This window comes from Sabethes cyaneus, chromosome 1 (assembly GCF_943734655.1).
Source record: "Sabethes cyaneus chromosome 1, idSabCyanKW18_F2, whole genome shotgun sequence".
NCBI lineage: Eukaryota > Metazoa > Arthropoda > Insecta > Diptera > Culicidae > Sabethes > Sabethes cyaneus.
This window is the reverse complement of record NC_071353.1, coordinates 5,724,721-5,748,649: the sequence shown is the minus strand read 5'-3', so window position 1 is coordinate 5,748,649 and position 23,929 is coordinate 5,724,721. Positions and strand designations below refer to the sequence as shown.

At 41.8% G+C, this 23,929-nt stretch overlaps 1 protein-coding gene across 1 annotated transcript; it reads right to left on the bottom strand.

The window, feature by feature from the left end:
* Positions 1 to 880: 880 nt before the first annotated feature.
* LOC128735571 (uncharacterized) lies at positions 881 to 18,961 on the bottom strand. Its single transcript, XM_053830087.1, has 8 exons — positions 17,684 to 18,961; positions 4,928 to 5,086; positions 4,695 to 4,822; positions 4,316 to 4,629; positions 4,130 to 4,253; positions 3,945 to 4,073; positions 3,191 to 3,879; positions 881 to 3,128 (listed from the first exon to the last, which is right to left on the bottom strand). The coding sequence occupies exons 1-8, from the start codon at positions 17,806 to 17,808 to the stop codon at positions 1,761 to 1,763; spliced, it is 3,036 nt and encodes a 1,011-aa protein (XP_053686062.1). The 5' UTR covers positions 17,809 to 18,961; the 3' UTR covers positions 881 to 1,760.
* Positions 18,962 to 23,929: the final 4,968 nt, after the last annotated feature.

The window sequence follows — 23,929 nt, the reverse complement described above, 5'->3', positions numbered from 1 at the left end:
CTGATGAGCCCCCGGTTCCAGTCCTTTTAGGTTAACCTTCAACAGTGACGCTGCTCAAGCTCACGGAGAATATATGCGCACTTGTCGTGTTGAAACGGAAGGTGTTGCTGACGATATTTGGCGGAATACAAACTGAAAACGGAGAGCAGTGAAGGCGTATGAATCATGAGCTGCATGCACAGGTTGGAGCCAATCGACAGGCTACGATGGGCCGGACTCGTCGTAAGATTGCCGGACGACTGCTGTGCGAACCAACACCGGCACCAACAACAAAGAGGCGCAACATGCAAGATGACTCGATAAGACGGCTGTGAAGTTGGCGATGAGTGGCTCTATGCTGACGACAGTGACAGGCTTACTTTGGGTTCACAAGCAATTGCGGTCCGTACAATACGTTTATTAAGTCGGCTATTCTCAACGGATATGCAACGTGAACCTGCGACCGCTCGAATTTTCTGAGAAACGAGTGCTAAGAACGATCGTCGTTGATTTATACGAGAACGGTGTACGGAGGTGGAGGATAAGCCATGAACTCGCGTAGCTCTTCGGTGAACCAGGAGCACAGCGGGCAACATTGTTAGATAAAGTGGAGCGCAATCTGGCGGCGAGTTCATGGTGTTCAGGGAATTGAAAGACAGCAGCCCATAGCTAAGTTGACTGAAATGTAAGATCCTTTTATTGTGAACCATTACGCACTGTCTCCACCCGGAAAGAGAGTTGAGTAGCACCCGATCCCTGTTTGCATCCTACTGCATCTTCAATCAATCAAGTAGTATAGCAATAAGTAACAAGCGGGACATGATAAAATCACCGGAGAAACCGACAACTCACACAACGGGGTGGTTATTTTATGAATATGTATACTATATTACGACACGTCCATTCAAATTGTTCAATCACTCAAACGAAGCTGGCTGCGCGTTTCGCACTTAAGCCGGAACAAATAAGGCGCGCGGGAACAATATATTAAAAAAACGTTGGGTTTCGTTGGTGTTGTTGCGGGTTGCGGCACTCTTATGGACTAATAAATACGATTAGCAATTAGTATTGTAAGTTGTAAAAGGTTATTCGATTATTTTACTCGGCGCTTGGTGGCTACCGGTGTGTATAGACTTAGCCGGGTTGATTACACGGTGGAATGTATTAGTCGATTTATTTTTGCCTGATTGGTCCAAGCTGAACCATACATACTATGATGCTATACTATGTATATAAGACGGTATATAAACAGAAAAAAAACCTAATTTTCGTCCAACTTTTGTATCTAAGATCCTAACGGTCGCTTTGCCAAACAATAGGCGTTAAACGACTGCAACAATAAATAATTGTTCTTACATGCGATTACTGTTAAATTATGCACTAAATATTACGTTATGCGATTTTTCTTAGCATCATTTTTTAAAAATGATGTTACTCTCGGAGCTCTTAAACTAAACTGTATATGATAAAAAATAGTCATTTTCTGTTAGTGTATAAGTAAGCAAATGAAAGGTACGAGTAAACAAAACAAAAACTGAACGGAAAACCAATAAATCAACTTGTACGAGTTTCCCTTAGCTTTTCCTGAAATATATTAATCATCTGTGCTGTGTACTAGGCCTAAGTTATTCGGTAATCATAATAATTTTCGCTATCGAAGCTTTTTTCTGCGTTCAGACATTTCAATAACAAAAAAAAAATACTAAAAAATACTCACAACTTTTTCGCCATTAATTAATGGCTAAAATACCAGGCTACGGAGTGTCCTCACGGTGAACGAATCATACCTGGAAGTAGTCACTAACGCCGGTAACCTCCAGTTCGCAGACGGACGGCGTTTTGGCACCGGCGGTCGCTGGACACTCGACCGAAATGGTGTCGGAACCGGTCGTGGTGGTGGTAGTAATATCATTCATTTGGCTCGAGTCCGCCGACTGGCGGTTCAGCGAATCGGCAGACGACGGCCCAGCCGTGGACGGCGTTTGGCCCGCTTCGTTGTGCAACCGTTCGTACGGATTTTCCCGTACGTTCAGATATTTTACCGATTCGTAGTTCGGGTCGGATTCGCTCCCGGTCAGAGATTCGTAGTTTGACGAAAGTCTACTGTTGCTGTTGTTCGTGGCCGTGTTGTTGTGGTGTTTAGCGTATCCTATCAAATTGTCCGGTGAGCTGGTACTGTCGGTCGAAGGAGTGGTTCGGGTTTCCGAAATGCTCGAATAACCCGGCGAGGATGTTAGGTTAGTTGGTTCCGGAATCGTGGAATAGTTATTGTTGCCGACGTTCGGTGGAACGGTGACTGCTCCGGTACCAACAATCGGGGCATTCGTAATGCTTGAATAAATGTCCGATTCTTCACCTGGATCCGGATTGTTGTTATTCAAGTTTTGTCTTTTCCGCTTCGTTTCCTCGGTGATGCTTGCATAGTCATGCCCCAGAGGTGGCTTCCTCTTTTCCGATATTACACTGTAGCCCGGATCGTAATCGACTCTCTCTTTAATGCTGCTGTAACCGGGTGTACTATCGTTGTCGTCGTCTTTACCAAAATCCAGTCGATTTTTGGCTGATCTTTTATCTCTAATGCTACTGTAACCGTCGTTATTGCGAACTGTCGGTCTTAGGATTTCGTAATTGGGATCCGAATCTGACTCTGCCCGGTTGCGATTCAACGTTTCATACCCCGGATCATTGCTGCCGGGTAAACTTTCATAGCCAGGCTCCCCATCCACCGAGGACTTATCTAGACCTTGAAAAATTTCCAGCGAATTACGTGAGACACTTTGAATGCCTTGAGCTACCGCAAGGGCTCGCTTCTGCATTTGTGCAAAATCAGCCGATTTTCGCATTTCCACCAACATGCTACTGTTGGGACCACTATCACCGGGGATGGTTTCGTACCCTGGATCCTGCGACGGATTACGATGGCGTACATGTTTTTTCTCCAAAGTTTCGTAATCATTACCCGATATGATAGTCGGTAAAGCCTTCTTATTAGGGGATCCATGCAGGGAATTGCTACCGTTCAGATGGGTCAACTCAGTATCGGAAAGGAACTGTTCGGCATCTGCCAGCAGAGCGGTTCCCTCCTTACGTATTGGTACCGGACTGGAACTTTGCGATGGAGCCTTCGATAGTTTGTTTTTCTTCATTACCTACGAAAAACGAATGAAACGTTAATTTTTATTTAACTTGATGTGAACTGGAGAAGTAATACCTTTGCGTACATCCCTTCCAGATCCTTGGAGGGACTCTTTTTTGGCTTACCGGCAGACCCATTTGCCAGATGAGTACCGTCAGGGTCGGCAAGCTTACCGACGGCTATGTTCTCCCGTGAGCATTTATACTCGATCACCGAGGCCGCTGAATTGCGTCCCGATTGTGCTGTCTGTGTTGAAGTATTGGAACTGATCGAGGTGAGGTTCGAATTGCTGAAGAAACTGCCAGTGGACTGATGTTTCAACGTCTTTGGTGTAGGCGGAAGAGGAGAATTGGCTTGTCGTTTCTCCGGCTTGGGCGAGCCGAGATTTCCAACGGAGCTGGTGCAGCTAGAGCTCGATGCTTGCCGCGAATGTGCGTAGGCTACATGTGACTGATGCGCCCGAAGACTGTCGATTGGAGGCGGCGCTGGAGAATCATCCACCGATGGAATGTTGTTTCCGCTGCTGCTGCTCAGCCGATTGTGGACTGTTATTGCACCCGAGGCTGGATTCGCTGGAAGTGGTTGAAGCGCATCGCCCGAATCCTCTGGTTGACCAGCGGCAGCTGGCCGGCTTGATGCTCCGGTGTTGATTTCGACCGACACCGTCACCATGTTTGGCGGTTGAATTTGCGCGTACGTTTCTGATCCACTGGTGTACAGGTCTCCCTGATTGGTGGGATCCTCTATTGCTGCATACATTTCGTCTGTAAAGCAAAGGAATTTGATTAGTAAGCTTCAAGTTTGGTTCGACTTGACGGGGTTATTCTACCAGAATCATCCGACACGGTGGCATAGTGTGAATCGCCCATCAGCTGGCGTCTTTGTGCGGTGGTTTGATTTTGTGACTGAGGTAAAAGATTGGCCAGCGGCTCTCGAACACTGATGCTGGTGTAGCCTTCTGTAAAATTTCACAAAATTAGATAAACAAATTTGTTGCAGACCATCGAATCGTACTTGAGGAGTCTTGCGAGTCGCCGCTAAAGTGCTGTTGCGGTTGCGGTACAATCGGTGGTGTCATATAGGGTAGATCTTGACTGGCGGAAACTCGACCGGCGATGGCTGAAGCAGCTGGGATATCCTGGTTATGGCAACAAAAATTATTAGCGAAAAGTTAATAAACACAGTAGGATTACGACTAACCGCAGAAGAGCCTTCGCGCTCGTCCAGCAAGCTCTGGTTCGAATCTCTACCGCCAGTGCTGCTTCCCGCTAGTCCACCACCAGGAGCAACTGCGGTGCGTCTTGATATCGGGCTTAACAATTCGTCGTCAACTTGAGCGGCTGATCCACTACCGCCAGGCTGTACCACCTGAGCATAGGGATGTTCTGTCCTGCGTAATTTATCGTACGCATGGGGCGGCGATCGAACACGTGCATACGGAGAACTAATGTCGTCCGCCTGGCTAATTGAGCTGTGCTGTGATACGCTGGCTTGTTTCTTCAGACTGGATGCCGCTAAAATGGATAAATGATATTGAAAACATGATTGACTCCCTTAAATAGCGACCAGCGACTCTTACGACTTCGGTTTCCCTGTGGCAAGTCCTGTACCTTATCGCCTACCGTTGCGTATAGTTCAGAGTTATTATCGCCGACCGGTTCCACTACTGGAATATCCGGTAAACTACGATGTGGCGCACTGGATGCTCTGAAAGATAAAGAAAAGTTTAACCACACGGTAGAAACACAGACCCTGCAACCAACAAAACCAAACACACACACTGGCACACAATAAAATGAAACGAATAACAACCTTTTACTTATGCTCTCCGGTTCGCTGCAATCGGTCTGATCCGGTCCCGGCCCGCCGATGGCTACGGTGGTGGCCGTCATAGAGGTGCTTCCCTGGCTGGCTATGGTTTCGTCCGGATTTGTTAGTTTGACCATGCCTTCCAAACCGAGCAGGTCATTTCTGCAGCAAGGCCACAAACGGGCGGGCGAGATACACACGCAAAGGGCACAAATAAATGGGCACGCCAAACATAAACATAATGACACGCACGCGGAAAAGGATGCACGATGAAGTTTGGTGAAGAAGAAAAAAATAAATTAGTTCAAACTACTGGTGGAAATGGGATGAAAAAAAAACAAAAAGAAGCATACAAATTTTTGGTCATCTTTCTAAGAATAGCACATTTGTCATACAAATAAATAGAAAACATTTGCGGCTTTACTATACGAGATCGATGTCTAATTGAAAAATCACATCAAGATGTTAATCAGCCCACGTCAACGTAGGTCGCTTTTCTACTGCAGACTGGAAGCCACATCACGTGAGGAGTGAAAGGGTGCAAAACATTTTGACTAATCAGAATGATTCTGGACAGTTTAATTTAGTTCTTTTACCATCTTATGATGCAAATCGCTCACCCAAATTTAACACCCGCGCTAATTACCAACCCCTTCTAACCGGTTTCCCTTCTTTGTTTCGGTGTAAAATTTTGTACCGATAGACTGACACCAATCAATTCTGCTAAGCTATTACGAATCTTTCAGTAACTTGTTAATTTGAATACGGTTAAGGAGGTTGCTTTCAGTACGGGGAGTCAAATTACAGCGCCCAGGGATGGAAAGTTAGTTATTTTGATAAAATCTGTGAGTTATCGCCACACGCACAGATCATGGTCTGTACAGTTCATAAGAAACAGTGAATCACAAGATTTTGTTCCCTTAACAATGGTCAGCAGTCGATCACAGTGTTACATCTTACCTAGCTGCGAGAAAAAATGTTACTCATGTTGTTTGAATTGAGATTCATACACTGTACACAACCAATCGTCTGTATCTGTTATATTTCTCAAGCAATGAACATGATCTGAGATGAGGTTTGTCACAATCTGTACAGATTGCGACAAAGTATATGTCGCTTCCAAGTAGTGATGTCAATGAATCTGAATCTGATCGCTCCTATGTTCTTAATCCCTAGAAGCGATCTTTTTCTATCCGTGACAGCGCCCTAGAATCGAACTTAAGTTAGTGCCTAAAAAAGGGTACATTATTGTTGAACTGGAAGTCGAGCCTACATTTCCCTTCGTACCTGACGAATGACAAAACGAAAACGCTAATCAGACCGGTAGTCCTCTACGGACTTGAGATAATAACTTTGCTTGCGGAAGACATACGTGCACTTGTCGTCGACCATGAACCACGAGTTGCAGGCACTAGGAGAGAGTCCCATCGTACACCTAGCGAAAAGAGTATGGTGGGCCGGCCACGTCGCAACTGTACAGTGAAATTCGTTCTCTCCAAGAACCTCATCGGCACCAGGAATAGCGGGGCCCAACGTGCTAGATGGCTCGACCAGGTTGAAGCCGACTTGCGTGTGTCGAAACGCTCAACGAATTAGCGACGAATAGCCCAGGACAGAGTACAGTGGAGAGAAATCCTTGGTACGGCAAGAGCCACCACGGCTCTATGTTGGTACAAGAAGATAAATTTCTGTTTCTGTTTCTGTTTCTGTTTGCAGCACAAGGTGGGGCAGTTAGAGCCAAGTCTGTCCAGGGCTGAGATAAGGTGGTTGTGATAATGTTAAAAGAATCCGTGCGGATTACGCTAGCTCCATAATGTGTTGGTGATTATGGATTAATGGGCGGAAGAAGAGTGACAGAACTTGGCTTGATATAATTGTGTGCTTGGTCAATATAGCATAAGATGGCTTGTACTTATCTTGTTTTCTCCTTCCTTTGTTTGTTTCCTAGTCTTGTTCGTAGTCGATCTTAATTAAGCCCAAAGCAGGCTCCACGACGGCCGCCCTCTCCATCGTTGTCTCCAGTGCAGTTATCTGTGGCTGATCTCTTGCCTCCCCTCACGACAACATTGTTGCCGTGAGAAGAAGCGATAGAGATCAGGCAGAGAAAGAAAAGAAAAGAAAAGAAGAAATTTTTAGTCAACATGTTGATCGCAATTTTCGAGTTAGTAATATCACGAGAATTCTATGTCTGTCCATCACCTATGCTACTACCGACTAACTACTCGCTAGGATGGACGCTGCTCATCTCCCAAATACTCATGCCATCACGATTGATCCAGCGCTGTTCAACAACCTGTGCTCATTAAAAGCCACAGCCGCCTCTTTATCTACCATCTTTGCAGTATTGTAGCTGTTGGCGTAAATTTTCGAATATTTTGTGCTGAATATTATTCAAGAGCAATATTATCGCTCAGAACTATCGAAAAACTATTTAAACTTCCGACAAATAGAGCAGATGCGATATAATGGGGACTGGTACTCGCTCGTATTATTCCCGGTGGCATTAATTGCATATTTGTAGCGGTAGTCAACCGATTTGTCGGTATGCTCTTCAGACCGTGGTCAATTGAAATGATTCTGTAACTAAGAAGGGATGAGGTGGATCAAGTAGAACTTCACTTGGAGATATGTATATATGCCGTGTTAAGTCTTAAGTGCAAGCTGTCACTGAAGCAAGACTTAATAAGATGTTAACGACGTTGATAATTCTGTGAGGTTGGTATTGAATCGAAAAAAAAAAATCCTCATACCATGGCCATATATTATGTACTATGACCCTATTTTAGGAAGTGGGAATGATGGTATATTGAGGACAGCCCTTCGCTATCGCTTGAATCAGCCAGAGAATCGAATACCTGTTTTTACTTGAAGAAGTTTTAACTCTAAAAAGATTTAGTTAGAAATGGAATTTCAGTTGAAGTCTGCCAGCATTGGGCATTGGACAGAACAAAATATATATCGAGGCTATAAAGCTTTTCGAGAGATCCACTAAGTCCGACCGCGACGACTGCCGCAAGAATGGAGAGGAGCAGGCCGCCGGTGAGTTGCCACCGTTCGACTTGATGGACTCTCGGACAGAGGCTCATCAGCATTAGGAGGGCCTTGGGAGACAAACAGCGTCATTCATGATCATTTTATGTTGTTAGTTGAATACCGTTAACGCGGTTAGTCACAAGACATGCAAATCATTCTAATAAAGGAGGGAAATAAGAAAAAAAAAAAAAAAAAAATAATTATAATTAATTACATCCAAAACAATACAATAGAGGTGACAGTAACAGCAACGATAGCAATATTAGTAATAACATAGGAAACTGACACAGGAAACACAGCTACTGACTATAACTTCCTGCCCATTATCAATTGTAGTTTGGCAGCATAAGTATAAGAAAAACTTCCGACTCATCATAGAACACTCAAACATATATTCATTCGTACCTATACACTCATGCACACTCATACATGCATACACATGTATACATGTACGTGTGTGTATATTTTCAGTGCTGTGCTGTCCATAATCGCATAACAGCCACAAATTCTATGGCAATCTCATAGAAAATGTCTCGATTACGCAAATAAAGACATCACATCATTTTTGAACACTCGTTCGTTCTAACTAGCGATAAATTTTAATTTTCATGAGTAAGTAAAAATCTCATGAATGGTGGATAGGATTTGGTTTCAGTTTTCTAGAGAAATTTCTGTGCATACCAGCAATTCATCTAGGGAACTGAGTAAGCCCTCCCGGTGCTTCGGCCTGAACGGATTTGATTTTAAATCAATTCGTTCAATTCCGCTCCATTCCGCTTTACGAGACACATACTACACGTAAAGGTAAATTATGCAATACTATACTACATACTACACATATATCTAACTTAAACTATATTACATTCTACATGCGGAACTAAGCTATAGGATGATGCCGAAGAACACGACAAACCACCTACCCATGGGAGGGATGTTGGTACAAGAAGATAAATTTGAAGATTTTTTAATGCTAATTTTCACGTTTGGAATAATATGTTAAATTCGTTTGCTTCTGGGAAGTTGCGACATACAATTAGGCTGTGTCTACTGGTAATCAGCTCAACTCGTTGGATTTTAAAATTTCGACTTCATAAAAAATGTATAGCCGAAGGTTAATACACAATTGGTCAACCACCAACTCACTAGACGGAAACTAAACTATATCAGTGAAGACGAGAGATTGGTATCATCGGTGAATTTCAAGCAGAAATCACTGCATATCGATCTGTCAGACCTTTCAAGGTTAGTTCTACACTTCTAACTCTGGGTAATTCGCACTCAACTGCTACTCAACTGGTTCGACATCCAGTTCGTGCCGACTGCATGCTTCCGTCATGCTAATTGGCTGTTAGCCTGGACGAAAACTAACGCTTGCTTCATTTAGAATTGGAACAAACTTTTGCTCATATTGTGGCGCTCTTGGTAGACGGATTTGGAAGTTCTTGGCGCTCACGTGTCGGAAATTTTGTTAGCTTCACCTATACATTTTTTTGACATTCCGTTAAACGACTGCATTTTGTAAAAACAAAACATGGAAGCCAAAAGAAGGAGAATATTGTGCACAGTTATTTGTAAAATACATTGTGATCTGCATCTAGGCTAGCTAAACAGCTGAAATTGCCTGGAAATACTGTAAGCGCGTTATCAAACGGTATAAGGAAACATTGACGACGATTTGAAAGCCTCAAGCTAATCATCGAAGTGGAACTGTCGACCGGAAACTCCGTGGTAAGATTTTGAAGACCATCAAGAGGAATTCCAATCTGTCGGACCGTGATTTGGCCAGAAAACTCGGTGCTGCCCATGGTACCGTGAGGAGAATTCGACTCCGGGAAGGAATCAAGTCGTATCGAGCTAGCAAACAGCCAAACCGAACCATAAAATAGTCCATTTGATTCCATTTAGCCGGCCGCCAGCACAGTTAGGGCTATATGGGATAAAACAGAATAGTGTGACCAAAATCCCTGCTTAAAAGCTATACGACCGGGTGCTAACCAAGTTCGACAGGTGTCTTCTGATGGACGATAAAACCTACGTTAAGGCTGACTTCGAGCAAATGCCAGGTCAAAAATTTTCCTTGGCAACGGCTTGGGAGGATATTTCAAGTAAATTTAAATTGGTTTTTGCCGATAAATTTGCACAAAAATTTATGATTTGGCAGAGCATTTGCAGCTGTGGCAGAAAAACGAAAGTTTTCGTTACAAATAAGACAATGACGTCGGAGCTGTACCAAAAGGAGTGTCTCCAAAAACGAATTTTGCCGTTCATTCGATTCCACCACAATACCGTTTTGGCCAGATATGGCAAGCTGTCATTACAGAGAAGTCGTTCACGAATGGTATGCAAAGAAAGGGGTCCAGTTTGTTCCAAAAGACCTTCACCCACCCAATTATCCCCAGTTCCGCCCTATTGAGAAATACTGGGCAATCATGAACAGGAGACTCAAGGCAAAGGGAAAAGTTGTCAAAGACATCAATCAGATGAAGACCTGGTGCAATAAGATGGAGCGGCTGTCCAAATCTTGGCAAATTTTGCCGAGTAAAGATCCGTAAACGTCGATTGGCAAACCCGAAATTTTCACCGAACGCTCTGCTGTCTGCAAATTTGGCGAGTATTTTTAAGTGTGTATTTTGTTAGTATCAAAAAGTTTGTAGAACTTGTCATACCCGTTTGATGAGGTTTTGTATATAAAAAGTTTAATAAACTGATTTTAAGGGGGTCACGACAGAAAGTCAATTATATCTCGCAAACCATATGATGCAGATACTTAGTATCTTCGGCAAAGTTTAATGAAATTCAAAGATCTACAACTTTGCCGAGCACACGAATATGCTATATAGTTCCTATAAAAAGTTATTTTTTTCAAATGTGTTATTCCCTTAATATCCAATTGTATGAAAAGGTCAACAGATGCAGAATACTTTTTTAAAGGAACTTCTCCGAAGACACCTAAGCTCAAAAACGTCAGGAAAAGCGAGAAAAAACATTTGACCGCCTTCTTCTAGAATGGTCCCACTGTGGGACGGAGTTATCTACCCTATCTACAAGAAAGGTGGTAAACTGGATTGTGAGAACTACCGAGCAATCACTATCCTGAATGTCGCCTACAAAGTGCTGTCCCAAGTCATCTTTCACCGACTATCGCCAATAGTCAATAGATTTGTGGGAAGCTACCAGGCCGGCTTCATGGAGGGTCGGTCTACAACAGACTAAATCTTCACTCTGCGGCAGATCCTCCAGAAGTGCCGCGAATTCCAAGTCCCCACGCATCACCTGTTCATCGATTTCAAAGCCGCATATGATAGCGTAAATCAACATGGAGTTATGGAAAATTTTGGACGAAAACGACTTTCCGGGTAAGCTTAGTAGACTTATCATGTCTGATAATTACCGCTTTATTCAATAAAACACTTGGTACTTTTAAACTATACTTTATTCTTCCACATCCGAAAGGTGAAAGAGATCGAACCTTTCAACGCAATCTCTTTTATATAATATAAACCGGAAATACAATCGATACAACATAATTATATAAACTCAAGATACAAGAAACTTATCTAGATTAGTTCAGGTACGAGGGGACTTATATATCTACTTAACACCTCCCTGCTTAAATTCATTTTTAAATAATTTCATTGTAAACCAGAGCCATACCTATCTGGTTTCTTCATTGCTCTCTTACTCCTGCGAATTTCCACTGATGGCGATTCGACACTTACACTTCGTTTAGGCTCATCAGGGGATTTTTGTCTTCTGGGTGAATTAGCACTAAAAGCTCGTGAGTGCCTAGGCTGAACACGTGTCCTCACTTGAACTTTTTCATTTACAATTTTTGGGTATATATAATCATCTCTCTTTACTATTCTAGGTTTTAACTGGTTTCTACTAGCTAATTTAACAGCTCCATTAATATCGATATAAAATGTATTAGGACTATTAATTCCTACCACTTTCGTTTCGAGCCATGATCTCGTAGATCTCACTTCACTTTTATACCATACCAGATCCCCTTCTTTGTATCTGGCTTTATCTTTCATTTTATCATAGATTTTATCTTTACCATCCAACTCAAAAGTAACTCTTTTCTTTAATTTTTCTTCATGTGGCTTTAAATTTGATTCAAGCTCCGTTTTTGGAGTAAATGAAAAAACCTTACTAGCAGGAGTACAATTTATAGCCTGACTATAACTATTACGATAGCTGAATAAAAATATTTCAATGACCTCATACAATTTCATGTGGCTAAACTTCGGATCAACTAATAATTTTCTAATACCACTCTTAGCCGTCTGCACTGCCCTCTCTGCAAGTCCGTTGCTTTCTGGAGAGTAAGCAGGACTTTTCAATAATTCGATTTTCATAACTTTCGCGTACTTAGAAAATGAGTTGCTAGAAAATGGAGGACCATTATCGCTCACAATAGTATCACAAATACCAAAAATTCTGAACACAGAGTTCAGCACATTGATTAATGCTTCTGCGTCTGTCCTTTGCATCATGGTAATGTCCATCCACTTAGAATGAGCATCTATCAAAATCAAAAATGTCTTTCCGGCTAAGTAGAAAAAGTCCAAATGTATACGACCAAAGGGACGGAAAGCTTTAGGCCATTCTGAAAACTTTTTCTTGATGGATCTACCCATACTACTGCACACTTCACATTGCTGGACGAACTCCTCGATTTCTTTGTCCAACCCTTGCCAAAACACAAATCTTCGAGCTGCCTGTTTCATGCGAACAACACCTAAATGGCATCCATGCAACAACTCTAAAGTACGTCTTCGACAAGACTTTGGAACAACTACTCTCTCCGAATACATCACACAGTTCATGTACAGCGATAAACAGCTCTGATTCGAAAAATAGAATTTCAAATCTCCTGGAACTGCATTCTCCTTCCATCCGTCTTTCACACAACGAAAAAGCTCTCTCATTCTTGGATCCTCCTGAGTGGCCCGACCGATCATCTCTAGATCGACAACTTCCGCCTCGTCGCTCACCCATCGAAGGTCAGCGGCATCCTCTATCCCTGTCTCGCCTTGAACCGGCAACCTACTCAAGGCATCTGCGTTCGAGACTTTCGAACCCGGTCGATACTCAATATCGAAATCAAAAATAGACAACATGTGTACATACTTCTGCAAACGCGTTACGGTTAGTGACGGAATGCCTTTTTTGAAGTTAAAAATGCTGGCTAACGGCTTGTTATCGGTAACGACTGTGAACTTCTTGCCGTAAACATATTTAAAAAACTTCGTTAGCCCAAATACCACCGCAAGTGCTTCTCGATGAAGGTTCGGATAATTTTTTTCCGATGCGGACAGTGTACTAGATACGTAAAAAACAGGCTTCTCTACCTCACCTATTCTGTGGCACAACACTGCTCCCACCCCGTTTGAACTAGCATCACATATAATCACAATAGGTAACTCAGGGTTATACAATTCGAGCAGGTTGTAGCTGAGCAAAAGCTTCTTACATTCACCGAACACTCGTTCACACTGTTCATTCCACTGAAAGCGTAAGTTTTTCTTTAGCAGGGCATACAGTGGACTTAGTTTCACAGACAAGTTCGGAATAAACTTCGAATAATAGTTAATCATACCTAGAAACGATTTTAGCTGCGAAACATCTTGAGGACGTGGGGCCTCAACGATTGCTTTTGTTTTCTCGTCAGATGGACTGAGACCTTTTTCTGACACCTTATGCCCCAAATACCGAATTTCTTGCACCAAAAACTCACTTTTGTGCATATTGACCTTTACTTTATGCTTTTGCAACTGATCAAGTACTTTATAAACGGCTGCAATTAACCCTTCAGTGGTCTTGCTCCCAATCAGAATGTCGTCAAGATAACACTCTACTCCCTCTATGCCTGCTAGGATTTCGTCCATAATTCGCTGGAAGGTAGATGCCGCGCTCGAAATTCTAAACGGCAATCTCGTATATGCGTACAAGCCTTTATGTGTGTTTACGACCAAATATTTCTGCGACTCATCCGTGACCTTTATCTGCATGTACGCGCCCTGGAGATCCAATTTAGCAAAATACTTATACCCACTTAATTTGGCGAATACATCGCTAATGTTAGGCAACGGATAATGCTCGTTGCAAATAACCTTGTTCACTGTCACCTTACAATCCATACAGATCCTCACGCTACCGTCAGTCTTAGGAACCACTACGATTGGTGATGCCCAGTCACTATGGCGCACCGGTTTGAGAATATTTTCACTTACTAATCTATCCAATTCCCCTGAGACTTTATCTCTGAGAGAAAACGGTACGTCATATGGCTTATAGAAAATGGGAGACGCATGGTCTCTTACGCGGATGCTAGCCTCAAATCCTTCTACCGGCTGCTGTAGACTATCTGTAAAAAGCTCCCGGTACTTGATACCCAATACCGCGGTTAATTTGCTTTTCTCTCGCTCACACTTCTGGTCACTACCAGAAACACTCGTATTCGAGTAATCAGCTAACTCGTGTACAAAAAAGTTCCGCCATTCGGGATATAAAATAGCTAACCAATCCCGACCCATAAGCGGGCAAAATCTATCACCATCGACAATAATTAACGGTAGAATGAACGATCGCCTATTATCACAACTAACCTCAACTTGAATCGATCCAGCGATCTTCAAAATGCTTCCAGTAATCACTTTTAACTTAACCTCACTTCGTCGAAGTCGCAAATCTGAAAAATTGTCTAAATAATCATACTTGCTCATAACTGTGTACGTTGCTCCTGAGTCGATCTCGAAATTGAACCACTTTCCATTTAGTCATATCTTTCGAAACAAGGGATGATTGGCCACGTGGTGGACTTCACTGTCGCTCTCTACCAGACCGGCGTCGTCGTCGCTGCTCACCAGTCCGTTCATATTTCGTTTTCCCCAACAGTTCCTGGCGAAGTGCCCCTTCTTACCGCAAGCGTAGCAAGTGATTTCTTTCCTGCCGCGTCTGTTCGTGTTCTTTCTGGATTGGGACCGTCTCGCCGAGCTCCCATAATTGCGCTGACATTCTTCCTGGCCACGTGTTTTTGAACGACCTCGTCTTGTGTACTGTCCAGCGTTGATCCGATTGGTATACTCCTGTCTGGTCTTCATCTTCATCATGTCTGCTTCAATTTGCTCAAGGTTCTTTTCTTTGCTACGGTTACTGCTTTTTCAAACGTGGTATCGTCCGTACTGTTTAATAGCTCGCCTTGGATTTTGGGGTTCCATAGGCCGGCTATAAACTTATCCCTCAGCGCGTTGTCGAGGAATTGACCAAATTCGCAGTGCTTTGAGAGTGCTTGCAGTTCAACTGCAAAGTCTGCTACTTTTTCGAATTCGTTCTGATTTCGTTTGAAGAACTCCACCGATTGAGCTATACGGTTTTTCTTCGGACTGAAGTAGGTTTTTAATTTTTCGATCACCTTCTCATATGTAACCTCTTTGTGTGTTTGAGGATACAATAATTGCTGAAGCTTTTTCATCGCCGGCAACCCGATATAGTGCACGATCAGCTTCCGTTTGAACGTGTTATCCTTGATATCGTTCAATTCGAAAAAGTTTTCCGCTCTCTCCAAGTAGTCATCAAAGTCTGTACTTGGAACAAAGTTCTCCAGATTCCCGATTAGCTTCATGGTCTGCACTGCCGAAGCCTCTCCATGTTCAGCTTTAGTCGCCATATCCACAACGATGATTCGAACAATACTCACGAACACGTGCTCCGCTCACTCTCCTATATACGATAAGACGATTTCTTACACACGCGCTTTCCGCAACTTTTGTTGCACTTTTCTCGTCGCCAATGATAATTACCGCTTTATTCAATAAAACACTTGGTACTTTTAAACTATACTTTATTCTTCGACATCCGAAAGGTGAAAGAGATCGAACCTTTCAACGCAATCTCTTTTATATAATATAAACCGGAAATACAATCGATACAACATAATTATATAAACTCAAGATACAAGAAACTTATCTAGATTAGTTCAGGTACGAGGGGACTTATATATCTACTTAACAATGTCTACGATGGATGGGATCTCGGGTGGATTGTCGGACCCATTCGAATCTCGTAGGGGACTTCGACAAGGAGATGATCTTTCCTGCCTGCTATTCAGCATTGCGCTTAAAGATGTTATAAGACAAGCGACGATCGAAATGCGGGGCACGATTTTCAATAAATCCAGTCAATTTATCTGCTTTGCTGACGACGTGGATGCTGTCGGCAGAACATTTGACGCGGTGAAAGATCAGTACACCAGACTAAAATGCGAAGCAGAGAAGATTGGATTGAAGATAAATATGTCCAAAACGAAGTATATGCTGGCGGGCGGGACAGAGCGCGGCATGGCCCGCTTGGGCAGTACCGTGGTAATCGACGGGGATGAGTTCGAGGTAGTCGACGCATTCGTATACCTTGGCTCACTGGCAACAGAGGACAACGATACCAACCGTGAGATAACACAAGTATACAAGCACAGATAAGAAATGCAAGAACAACAAAAACATCTTTTGATCTACGTGTCGTACAATCTTCGGAATCGGGAAGAAAATGTCATCGGTCTTGGAGACACTTTCACCCAAACAAGACGGTTTTAAATAAGAAGGTCTCCAATACACCTTATTCTCTATCACTTCTCCATACTAGTCCAACTACAACTGTAAGCAAAAAACGGCAATTGCATGACATTTCTACACAACATTTTGTATGAATGGTCAGCTGACGTACAAAAATGTTTGCAGCAATTATCGAGGCATTACTCTGCTCAATTCTGCATACAAAATTTTCTCCCGCATCCTGTTTCTCAGACTGAGGCCTTTGTAGGAAGCTTTTGTTGGCGAATACCAGTGCCGTTTTCGGAAGGGACACTCCACGACAGACCAAATGTTCACCTTGCGACAAATTCTCGATAAATTCCGGGAATTCAACTTGCTGACTCACCGTTTGTTTATAGACTTCAAGGCGGCGTGCGATTTAGTTAAACGAAATGAGCTGTGGTAGAATATGCTTCAACGTGGTTTTCCAACAAAACTGATTAAGCAGATACGTGCTAGATGGTTCGTAATCAAACGTAAGGATGAGACATTGGACTCGTTTGTGACGTTAGACGGTTTGAAGCAAGGTGACAGACTATCGAATTTGCTGTTCAACATTGAATTGGTGCTATTCGAAGAGCAGGCGTGTAGAGAAGCGATACCATCATTACGAATTCTCAGGTGCTCCTAATCATCGATGTTAACCGTAGAAATGAAACATACCAAATATACAAAGATGAAGAGGATATTGTGAAACGACTAAAACACGGCAAGACCAAGACCGAGAAACGTGGAGACATCTCCTGAATTCGACATGGGTTTGATAAGCGGATTGTCGCCTAAAAAATAAGTAAGTAATTTATTATGATCTGCTTTGCAATGAACTCTCTCACAATTATCCGAAGCAACTGTTTTCTCACGAATTGGGTACATTTTGCAGAGATATGTGCTATATGCTGTAGTCAAAAGTAAATGAAAAGTAAAATTTCACGCTACTTGGCCAACGTATGAGTACAGAAATATGGTGCACAAAAATTCCTAGGTAAATCTAACTCAATATACGTCCAATCACAAAACCAAAACTATGCAAATATGTATGATATTATTATACCATGATAGAAGTACTAGGTGCGGTGATCAAAATAATTTACGATACAACAAAACAACAGAAGAAAACCTTTCGATAACTTACTTGATCTCTTGCTTCCTGCAGCATAGGCACGAAGCTAAAGTCGTGACCAGGGTCACCATGACCACCACCGATAGAGTGCAGTAGATCCAGAAGCTGTTAGTGGCGAACGCTGTCAGGTACAGCATTCTTGCTCTCGGCACTATTTGTAGGGGGAAAAACTAGCGGCAAGGACAGTACTTTCTCTGTTGGAGTACGCTGGGGCCAGCTTACTCTCCAATGACGTCGGAACTTAGAAAGTGTTTCTGCCGTTCGATGCTCATCTTGGAATAGACGAGAAGAATATTTTCTGCTTCCGCAATTGTACTCTACAGTTGTGCGTTGTAGTAATCGATGATGACGGCATTCAGTGCAGACTGAATCATCATAATCTTAAGCTCAATACACTATTGAACACACTATACAACGCAGTTTCTATCCCAAGTTAATGCACATTCTGCCATTAGTGGCTTCTACCAATTTTGTTCCATAAAAACGATTTCAAAACGTCTGTGTAACAAAAATCACCTTCCGATCTAAACCTAGCAATGTCCCACGTAGTTAGATGACAAACACTCAGCAAAGCAGTTCACTTTTCGGAACGAAAAAGGCCATCAAAGCAAAACAAAACTTATAAGTTAGTGCACAGTGCGGCTCGCGGTGGTGGTGGGCGAGTTGTTCACGGTTCCGACCCGCTGGCTGCTGAGCTGTTCTGCTTGCCCTTGTTGTTGTTACTGCTACCGTGAAGTAGAAAGGCCATTCACTCACGATGGTTTGACAACGAATTGAATAAAAGCAAAGCGCTCAGAGGCAAAAACATCAAATAATACAGCACAACACTATTTTACTTTGCGTTTTTTTCTTCTGTTAATCCATGTACTGCTCACACACCCCTTTTCCCATACCAATCACAGGTTGCTTTTATCCGCTCTCAACTGCACTTTCGCGATTCGTCGCACAGTTATGCACAAGCACACAGGTCTTGAATTTTAATACATAATACACTGGTTGGCGTTGGCCTTTGCTATCGAAGCGGATAGAAACTCTCTCCTCCAGCTATTGCTACGATATCTACTTCTGCCTTTTTCACAAATAATCACAGATACTAGTTTTCAAAACCGTCATGACGAGCCTGATAAGACTACATTTAAAGATAAATAGTACATTCACATCACTGCCACTGGTCGTCTTTAAAAATAAAGTTTGGAACGTAAAAACTGCAGCAAGTTTTCCTATATTTTCCAGCAAAAGAAAACTTCTCACTTAAAGCTGCTAGTAGACAAAAACGAACGAGACGCATCCACGGGAAAAACACAGACACTGATTGAACGATTTGACCAGAGATGCCATATTTTCTAAAAAAAATGTCTGCAACTGCTCGAAAACCGGAAAAATCGAGCAGTTTTCCGGCTACTCGAATTTTCTGGTTTGAAAATAATCTGCGAAAATCTGCACACTTTTTTAGGAAGTCTGTGAAAGTTTAAAGAGCTTCGAACAAAAATCTGCAACAAAACAATAAAAGTCATAAAAACTGCAAATATCTGCAAATTTATAATAATCTGCAAGACCGTTTCAAAAATCTGCAATTTGCAGACAAATCTGCAAATCTGGTATCCCTGGATTTGACAGACAGCTTTGGTTTGATTTGACGAAAGATTTCTTCAAGCAGCGATGCCAGAATATTCGAAAGGAAAAACAACAGGGGGTCTGGAGTTGCATCATTACCAGCGATTATTTCACGATTTCCCGTAGGGTCATCTGCGAATTGTCAAAACTACAGCACGGGAAAGCGCAATATCAATATCAGCGCGTTTACCTTGTCGCTTGTCATATAAAATCAAGAGCAACATTTCAATAGGGCCCAAGTGCAAAATATAAAAAAAACTGGTTTTTTGGTTATATTTAAAGCTTTTTTAAGTATCTATAATAATACCAAACATCATAGCGATTTGAAAACTTTATGACTCTTAAAAAGCAAATTTGAAAAAGCCTTATGTGAAAACTGGCAACAAAGTTTTCATTTTGTGCTTCGGCCATTCTGTATGAAAAAGCCTATACGCAGTTTGTGTTTTGTTTTGCATTCGGCCCTATTTTTTGTTGTGGGATTTCTGCTGCTTGCTGCTGTTGCGAACAGGGGCTTGCGATGGGTGCCATGTTTTTGTTGCCAACAGCGGGGTGCTATCCGTATCTTAACGAACGGTGTTTGACAGTCCACTTAACGAAGGGCGCTATTTCAAAAAATGCAAGAAATAGCGCCCGTCTGACAGGTAGATTTGCTGCCAACCTTTGTCGAGATGTGCTGAGATGTTGGCAACAAAAACATGGCACCCATCGCAAGCCCCTGGTTGCCAACATCTCAGCACATCTCGACAAAGGTTGGCAGCAAATCTACCTGTCAGACGGGCGCTATTTCTTGCATTTTTTGAAATAGCGCCCTTCGTTAAGTGGACTGTCAAACACCGTTCGTTAAGATACGGATAGCACCCCGCTGGTTGCGAAGATGATCTCCGCCGTACAATTGCGCGAGACTCGACGGACGACCGAAAAAAACAATACGATGCTACCTGCATAAATAACACGGTCATTCACAGACACGACATGTTTAGTATCTAAGCCTGCGCGGCAACAAAAATTTAAGTTACTTTTCGGCTTACACGAAAAAAGCTATTTCGCTGTATATATATATCACCTGTGGAGGAACCGGACAGAGTTCCTTAGTTGCGCGCCCGAGACATTTACTATCGCTGAACTGCCAAGGCGTGATGCACTTGCACGCTGTGGTGAGTTAGAAATGCTAAATGAATGAACTGCTGCTGCATCACACTACCAATAGCGACTGCCGCACCTCACGGGTAACACGTTCCGCTTCACAAACCTGTTCAACGGTGGCAGATTTGCCGATGAAATTAAACCCCAACTTTTCTAGTAGAAATAATAAAGCTGATCGGTGTCCCAGTTACGAATTTTTAACCTTTTCTAGCCATTGCTCTTCAAAACAACGTGATAAAAAAAGGCCAAACGCGAAAAACTGTCTAAAAAACGGCCCAATACCAAAATCATATCTCGCGTCACTTTTGATTTCGTCCAATGTAACAATTCCACCATATTGAGAAAAACGAGATCGAAGTTCTTCGAATTGAATTTTAAATTGTTTCAAAATGAAATAATTTTCAGTCATTCACTCAACGTGGTTGATGAATAATAACATTCAATGTTTAACGGAGATTTTAAAAATCTAATTAAAACTAAGCAGTTTTGGTTTATTATGGAAAAAGTTACATTGGACTGTTTACCATCTCATGCTGTACTTTGGACGGTTTGATTTTTCCAGGCTATTGCACATAAATTAAGCGAAATCACCGTAAATACGTGCGTTGCCGTGCTACGCTATTTTCGAGGTTATTTTTCAATATTAGACCGCTTGTTTCACTTAAAATGCATAAATAATGCGAAAAAAAACTTTCACTTGCTAAACGTCCAATGTACAGATTGGGTTTGTTTTGATTTTTTTTTTGCACTTTGGACATCAGATGAGAACGACCGAAGTAACAGTCAGTCATTCGTAATTCGAATGTGCACATTGGACATTTTGATAATGCTAATTTTTTCACCTCAAAATAATTCTATTTGGGCAGGTGTTTTTGTATAACATAGAGTTTAAAAAGAGCAATAATTTGTTGTGATAAACCGGATTTGTTTACATTTGTTACATTGGACGAAATGAAAAGTGACGCGAGATATCACCACTGACAGTAAATAAAAGCCTCATGTCAAAGGCCCCATCAACAATTGATAATCAAATCAGCCTTATGAAAAAGTCGTATTACCGAATGATCTCCGAAAACGGCCAAACGCATATTTTTGCAAATTACAAAGTAAATCAATGTTTTTTCTGCTAGTTGTTGCATAATGTGACATTCAACTCTAAGCAACACTGTTTATATCAAATAAAGAGTTAAAAAATGATGCTCAAGTTTCAATATCGATTTTCTCGAAACTGTCAGTTTTGACTTCGGCCTATTTGAAATGTTGCTCTTGAAATGGTCTAATATGCGACCGTTGGAAAACTATAATTCTAGAGTTAGGTTTATAAGCGGACAATAAAACAAATCGTTAAGTAAAACAACAAATTATGTTTAAATACCGTGAACCCCCGCTAATATGAAGAATACCCCAGTAAACCATTTGGTTTGTATATCTCGATTGCAACTGAGATATACGAAATCATATCTGAACGAAAAAGTTATATTTCACGCCATATAAGAACATATATGTACCAAAGTGGAGGCGATATAGGTGCGAAAATTTTGAAAACTATTTGTAATTGTATTTTGCGTAGTTTTTATAACACGCAACTAAATACTCCTGAATATATGATTAAGATATAATCAAATATTGCAATCGTCTACACTGTGAATTATAGTCATGAATTGTATATGAAGACACGCACGACTGCAAAACAACTTATTGTCAACCCGGTAACAATGTGACAGCTCCCATACTAATCAAACGTACCTAAAACTGCTGGTTCATGGTTCACGACAGATGTTTGAAAGCGGCGTAAATAACGAAGAAAGAGTTTATCATCATTTGTTTTGGCAAAAAATCCCTTGTGCATATGAGATCTGAATTGGTTTATTATTTCAATAGAGTATTTTACGAACTGACAATATTATGTCAAGTACCAAAACGTTTCCGTGGTAATGACAATAGCAGCATAACTGGTTCTTCTGTCATAATAACATGCTCTATTTGGTTCTGTCATATAACAGTGTGTTTTTTGTACAACTGCAACGATCTCTATTGCTTGGATTTGCTCTTGAATTTTGCTTAACTTGTTCTGTTAACGACAAAATCGATCCAGCAATCATGAAAGAGCATTTCATTTTGAATTGCGCAGCGGATAACTTTTAATGAAACACGCAATATTCAAATACTTTAGAGCAGACAACTCGTACACAAGAATGACAATCTTGTAATAAATACCACTTTTTATCTTGTAAACAAATCAATCAAACGACCCACCAAGAATTCATACAGTTTTACCGAAAACATGAAATAATGCTGAAATAATCAATACGCACTTTTCAAATCGTTGTCCAGACAGCTTTTTGCGTTCACATTTAACGTAACAAAAATTAACATTTCCTTTGGAAATCGAAGGTGCGCAGCGGGGTGCTATCCAAGGTGATATATACAGGTGTGGCAATGTTGGTTAAGTGGTGTTAGTGCAATGAAGAAATTTCATCATGGTGTGGGTGGAATCGTAAATCGACCAATCACGATGAAGCATGACGTAAAACTCCAAAAACAAACCCCATTGTCCGACACGGTTTGTTTTTGTAGTTTGACGTCGTTTTCTGATTTTTCGCTACTAATACCATCAAATATCTTCATCTGCCACACCTTTTTAAACCTCATTGGGTGCTATCCGTATCTTAACGAACGGTGTTTGACAGTCCACTTAACGAAGGGCGCTATTTCGAAAAATGCAAGAAATAGCGCCCGTCTGACAGGTAGATTTGCTGCCAACCTTTGTCGAGATGTGCTGAGATGTTGGCAACAAAAACATGGCACCCATCGCAAGCCCCTGAAGGTGCGTCAATTTTGACTGGCACGTAAAAACGATCGTCGCGACATTTTTGACACTGGCGGGTGTTATGGCAAACTGTTAATAACTGTCACTTTGTTACGGGGTAGCTTATTGTTCACTTAGATTTGACATTCTCTAATCATTATACAATTCCAATGTGAAATTGATATGAAAACAATTTAATGTGAACTTTCTATTACGATTTTGTGTTATCTGGGACCTCGTTTAGATTCGGCGAGCTCATTTTTAATCTGAATGGTCAAATGCAGTATATTGTTTCTGCAAAATGTTGATTCGGGGAAAAATGCTTCAGGGAAATGCTCCGTTCGGGGAAAAATGACTCGATGAAATAGTTTAGTCGGGAAAGGTATTTGTGAATTCGTCCCGCTTAAATTTGGCTTATCTGTTGCCTATAATGAGCTGGCATCAGACATGCTGGTGAAATATTGCTTTAGGTGGAGATCACACCGAAACGAAAGTGAAATGAAAAGCACGAGGGCAAAAGGATCGTGTGCTCTTTTAGCCTTTTTTCTGTTTAGCTAATTTGTTTAGCGCGGTGTCAGAAGCGTATCTATGCACGTGTTGTGTGCGTTATCATGCGTAAGGGAAATTTCAATTCTTTCACTGTATTAGAGCAACGAAGCCACGATTTAAGTGCATAGAAAGCATAAACGTAG